The sequence below is a fragment of the Balaenoptera ricei genome, chromosome X, assembly GCF_028023285.1.
Source record: "Balaenoptera ricei isolate mBalRic1 chromosome X, mBalRic1.hap2, whole genome shotgun sequence".
Taxonomy (NCBI): Eukaryota; Metazoa; Chordata; class Mammalia; order Artiodactyla; family Balaenopteridae; genus Balaenoptera; species Balaenoptera ricei.
Window position 1 is genome coordinate 1,220,892 of NC_082660.1, and position 6,000 is coordinate 1,226,891.

The 6,000-nt window shown below is 52.7% G+C and overlaps 1 protein-coding gene across 1 annotated transcript in view; it reads left to right on the forward strand.

The window, feature by feature from the left end:
* The window catches only part of ASMT (acetylserotonin O-methyltransferase), a 32,758-nt gene extending 28,932 nt beyond the window's left edge, over window positions 1–3,826 (forward strand). Inside the window, 1 exon segment of the mRNA XM_059911904.1 lies at window positions 502–3,826. Coding sequence (XP_059767887.1) covers window positions 502–622 — 121 coding nt within the window. The 3' untranslated portion in view covers window positions 623–3,826.
* Window positions 3,827–6,000: the final 2,174 nt, after the last annotated feature.

Genomic DNA, 6,000 nt, shown 5'->3' on the forward strand with positions numbered 1-6,000 from the left:
CTGAGGGTCCATGAGCACGTGGGCACAGCCGCTGTGTGTGAGGGGGACAGTATCCTGTGAGGTCACCATCCTGAGGGTCCATGAGGACGTGGGCACAGCCTCTGTGTGCGAGGGGGACAGTATCCTGTGAGGTCACCATCCTGAGGGTCCATGAGGACGTGGGCACAGCCTCTGTGTGCGAGGGGGACAGTATCCTGTGAGGTCATCATCCTGAGGGTCCATGAGGACGTGGGCACAGCCTCTGGGTGTGATATGTTCACAGTCCCAGCCGAGCGCTGAAGGTTTCCTTGCTTTCGGGACATCACCACGTCTCAGGCGTTTGAATTGCTTCTCCCTCTCCAGGATCATCCATTTTCCCCAGAAACTGTGGTTCTGTTAGTGGGGAATCAGTTTTAGAGGCAGAGTTGCCATTGCTGGGAGGGCAGTGTTTCTAGACCCCTTCCGTGGAGACAGCTAGGAAATGGATTGAACATGCTGAATTATTCACATTTCCATCCATAGGGGCATTACCGGGCAGTTACTCAGTTTGTATAACTTTGTCCGTGTGTGGCGTCCTACACCTGGAGCCTTGTTCCTGAGATCATCAATACTACTTGCTTGCCTTGTCCTGCTGTGTGCATGACGTCATTCTAAAGGAGCAAAACCAAGGTTACTACAAACAAGGGAACTGCCAGGCGGTGCTGTGTCTTGTCTGCAGTTCTTCTGTTTAGAATATCCACGAATTGGTGCCTCCACGGTCACAGAAACTATGGTTGTCGCCCGGAGGTGATGTTGCCAATCGAATCACAGCCTTCTCATGGCCTTTGGTTTGCTTCCAGTGTTTAGGGCTTGCCTTTGCTTTTTATGTGTTAATTCTTGGATGACTAACACATTTGCATGATTCAAAAACCAAATGCTGATGAAAGGTACATGCAGAGAAGTCCAGCTTGTAATCTGACCCCCTCACGCATATTTCTCCCCAGCTCTTTTAGGAGAGCTGATTTATGCTCTTTTTTTAAAAAAAAAAATTACAAAAATAAATAAAGCCGCCATGTTTCCTGGGTGAAGCCACGCCCGGGAGGGACCTGGCACCGGGGCCGCTGCCCACAGCATCCACGGTCACCCTGCCCCTCACCCGCCTTGTCTCCGAGATCCAAACGCAGCACCTGCCGCTTTGCATATTTCTCTGGATGGCCAGAACTCTGCAAGGGACGCCATCGATGATGCTGAAGCCAGGGGCAGCCCTCGGAAGCAGGAGGAGCATGGCTTTGCAGGTCTGGAATTTCTACCCAGCAGGAAGCTGACCTCGGGCACGTCACCTACCTTCTCTGCACCCTCACCCTTCAAATTTAACAGACGGGACTGGGTAATCTCTAAAGTTTGTCTTAAATGCCCTGTGATTCTTTGAATACGTCCAACCAATGCCTCTCAGCTGGGGTGATCTTGCCCCCCGCCCCCGGCTGGGGACACACCCGGCAGTGTCTGGAGTCGTCTTGGGCTGTCACGCTGGACTGAAGGATGCTGCTGGCCGCTGGTGACTGGGTACCAGGGTTGCTGCGCAACACGCCACAGCGCACAGGGTACCCCACATCCGAGAGTGGCCCAGCAGCCCCCGATGCCCACGGTGCCGGGCTCGAGAGACTGGGTCAGGATGTGGTCACACTGCAGCTTCCCCGATCCTCGTGGCTGTCACGACAGGACTGGCTCTTAGGGGTGCGTTGATTTCTTAAGAGTCCTCCTGAGCCGAGGGCTCTGGGAGGGTCACGCTGTCTTCGTGGGGGTAGGAAGAGAAAGAGGACCTTCTTCAGAAGATGATGGAAAGCCAGCTGCTGGTCCCAGACTGTGCTCCCCAGCGTTGGTCCAGCTCCGTGGCCTGGGGAGGGGCCGTGTGGACTCAGCAGGGAGGACCCTCCAGGGCGCCAGGAATCACCTGCTCTGGCTTCTTCGCAAATACCTCTCAGGACAGCCTGGAGCCTTGGAGGCAGACGTCCTCCTGTTGCCACGGCGACGCTGGACCACTTGGGGCAGGACCGGGATGCCTGTCTGCCAGCAGATGGCGCTGTTGGGCGGTTTAATGGACGTTGGCTCCACGGACCAGAGGAGGCTGGGGTGGCCCTAAACGGAGAAGACACCCCCACTTTACGCCTTTGCCTCCGAAAATGTTAGGTTTCACGAAAACAAGTACCTTTTCATCATTTTCCCCCGTGAAGGGCGATTACAAAGTAAGAATAAAAGGCATCATTCTCCAGGTTCTAAGGGAGGGGACACTGCCCCCCGCCAGCACCCTGTCCCGCGGAGAGACACCCTGGGCCGGGTGGATATAAACGTACAGTAGGGCCGGCTGCATCTCTCGCAGCAGGGCCCTCGAGCCATTGCCGGAAACACCACCTCTTTCTGGAGGTTTTCTGCCCCAATGAAGAATTTGCGTGGTCAGCGGTGATATGGAAGGCCCCGGTCAGCTTGTTTAGAAGAAAAGCTGCTGAAACACACAGCACGGCATGAATCCTTTGGATTAAAAAAAAAAACAACAACACAGTTCTTGTACAAGGTTGTCACAGAAAACGAATACCCCTTCTCTTTTGTTTCTCTGACGTATTAGCTTCCACGGGGGACGACGATGTATGCTGAACTGATGAACATTTCCCAAAGAACGTGTTTGCCGCTGCCTGGGTCATTGCAATTCCTCCTGCATCCTCCAGACTTGGGGCCCCAAGTCTGCACAAAGTAGAACCCCTTTGTGTGCAGGGGCCGAATGCATCCATCCATGTAAGTTAACGGTTCCTTACAGCAGAAACTAACACAGCACTGGAAAGTAACTATACTCCAATAAAAAGTCATTTTAAAAATTTAAAAAAGGGACTTCCCTGGCAGTCCAGCGGTTTAGACTCCAGGCTCCCAATGCAGGGGGCTCGGGTTCGATCCCTGGTCAGGGAACTGGATCCCACACGCCGCGGTGACGATCCCGCCTGCCGCAAACTAAGACCCAGCGCGGCCACATAAATAAATAAATATTTTTTAAAAATTAAAACAAAAATTGGCCTTTCTGGCTTTTTTCACTCCTGCAGAACGACCGTGTCTATGGGAAAAGCATTGAAGGGAAATACGGTATTGAAGGGAGACGGCAGTAGGCACACCCAAAACGCTCCTCTTTTACAAAGCTTTCACGCCTAGGATCTCATGGGACCCCTGGGGCCGAGTGTGCAAAAATGGACTTGCCGGGCTTGTGCAAATGCATGCAGGGAGACGCTTGCGAAGGAGCAGAGACTGTCCTGTTTGGAACTATGCACCAGGGTGGGACTGTCACCCCCAACCCCTGGCCCGTGGAGACGCTGGTGATGAAACTGTGCCGGAGATGGCTTACGGGGTCCTCCAGATCCACTGGGATTCATCTCTGGGCTGCCCTGTGCCCATGTGATTGACACCTACCTGGCTCTGTAACTGCCTGATTTCGGGGAGGGGACGTCGGCCAGTGCGTGAGAAGGGGCTGCTGCCTAGCAGGGTTTTCCTGGGTTCTTCTCCCCAAACTGAGCAGCTCTTTCCCTTGGTCTTCGAGACCTGGGGGTGGGGGGGTGCACCCCCCTCCCTTGGGGATTCCCCTTGGCCGAGCCCACGCTGTAGGAATGTCTCGTCTATGATCTCCAAGACGCTGACCCATGTAGGAAGGAAGCAAGTAGCTTCTTCAGTGCCAGGCTGTACAAACGGATATTATTTGGACGTTGTCAGAATTTCAAAGGGCCATCATCAGCTAGACAATACCTTGGCACCGTTTATTTTAAATTTTCTAATGTGATTCCTTAACAAATGTAAATCCGTATAGTAGGGTTTTTAAAATATATATATATATTTATTTATTTATGTATTTATTTGGCTGCGCCGGGTCTTAGTTGCGGCACACGGGATCTTTAGTTGCGGCATGCAGGATCTAGTTCCCCGACCAGGGATCGAACCCCGGGCTGCCTGCATTGGAAGTGCGGAGTCTTAACCGCTGGACCGCCAGGGAAGTCCCTGTGCCATATTTTAGATTCCACAGATAAGTGACATCATATGATATTTTTCTTTGTCTGACTGACTTCACCTAGTATGACAGTCTCTAGGTCCATCCACGTTGCTGCAAATGGCATGATTTCATTCTTGTTTATGGCTGAGTCATATTCCATTGTGTATATGTACCACATCTTCTTTATTTATCTCTTCTTCTGTCGATGGGCATTTAGGTGGCTTCCATGTCCTGGCTATTGTAAATAGTGCAGCTATGAACATTATTTTACTTTTTAGAATAATAAGTGATCTTCATGATGCTTATAGATGGACATGGCTACAGAATGGTTAGCTTTGGAAAAGTAGAAATTGCTTTAAATATTTGTCATTAATAGTAAAACCATCCTCCAGATACCTGACCCGCCACCCAAGTCATTAAGCTACCAGCAAATCAAAACCTAATTAGTATAGGAGACTTCAGTTGGGAAAATAGATTCCAAAATTAATCATAAACAGGTTCACATCTCTCAGGATGGCTACTATCAGAAAAGACCCCAGAAAATAACAAGTGTTGGTGAGGATATAGAGAAACGTGAACACTTGTGCAATGCTGGTGAGAATGTAAAATGGTGTTGCTGCCTCAGAGAACAGAATGGAGGTTTCTCAAATAGTTAAACACCAAACTACCATAAAATGCAGCCTTTGAGTATTTACCCAAAAGAATTGAGAGCAGAAACTCAGAGAGGTATTTGCACACCCATGTTCACTGCAGCGTTATTCACAACGGCCAAAACATGGACTGTAAACGTCCGTAAACGTAAATGTTCATGCATGGGTGATGGACACACAGAATGTGGTCCATCCATACAGTGGAATATTACTCAGTCCTAAAAAAGGAGGGAAATTCTGACGCAGGCCACAACGTGGATGGACCTTGAGGACGTGAGGCTCAGTGACACAAGGCAGTCACAGAAGGACAAGTCCTGTAGGCTTCCACTTATGTGAGGTCCCTAGTGGAGTCAAATCCATAGAGACAGAGGAGGAGGGTGGGTGCCTGGGGCTGGGGAGTGGGTGTTTAATGGTGACAGTTTCAGTCTGGGCAGATGAAAGAGTTCTGGAGATGACGCCGGGGAAGGTTGTACAACGTGAATATACTCAAGACCACTGAGCTGTACACTTAACAATGGTCACTTTGATGTTGTGTCTTTTCTCCATCATGAAAACAAATCCCCTATAAAGGACTGTAGGCACATTCCCCTCAGTGCAGACGCGATGACCCAGGCCAGAGAAGGAAGCTGCTGGCTTTGGAGGACAGGCGGGTAACCTGTGCAGACAGAGGACCGAGAACAGGGGACAGACAGTTCCACCCCCCCCCCCCGCCCCCCCCGGGAGCGGAAGCTGGGATTCCTGCTACCTGCCTTGGGAGAAGCAGCAGGAGCGCGGAAGGGTGGCAGGGGGGTGGGTGACCCCGTCTGGCCCCTGGAGTTTCCCCTCCTTAGCAGGTGTGAGGTGGGCTCCAGGTGGGCGTACCTGCAGATGGGGGTGGGGAACGCCCTCGTGGGGCAGAGCACGTCCAGTCTCCCCTCTGCAGCCAGAGCACAGGGGGAGACAAGTGCCTGTGAACCCCTGTCCCCCAGGGAGGCTGGCTCAGGGCCCCCAGGGGAGGGCACCTGGAGTGAGGAGGGGGTCCTAGCAGTGGGGAAGGGGCCACAGACAAGGTAGCGGGGGTCGCTGAGCTGCCCTGAGGAGCTGAGCCCCTGCGAGACCTGAAAGCAGGTGACCCCACCTCACTAGGTGAGAGGAACCTGCGCAGGTAGGGGTGGCGGGGGGCTGGGGGACACAGGTGCCCTGTCCCGGAAGCCGCGTGCCAGGTGGGAGCGAGCAGGTGTCCCGACGGACAGCAGGGGGCGCTCCTGCCCCATCATCCCGTCCACCTGCTCGGTCGACCCGTGGTCCCTAGAAAGTCATCACGGAGGGAAGGCTTCGATGAGTGTCTGCAAACAGATGTTCCCCTGGTGAGGCCTGCCGTGCTGACAGCCTCCC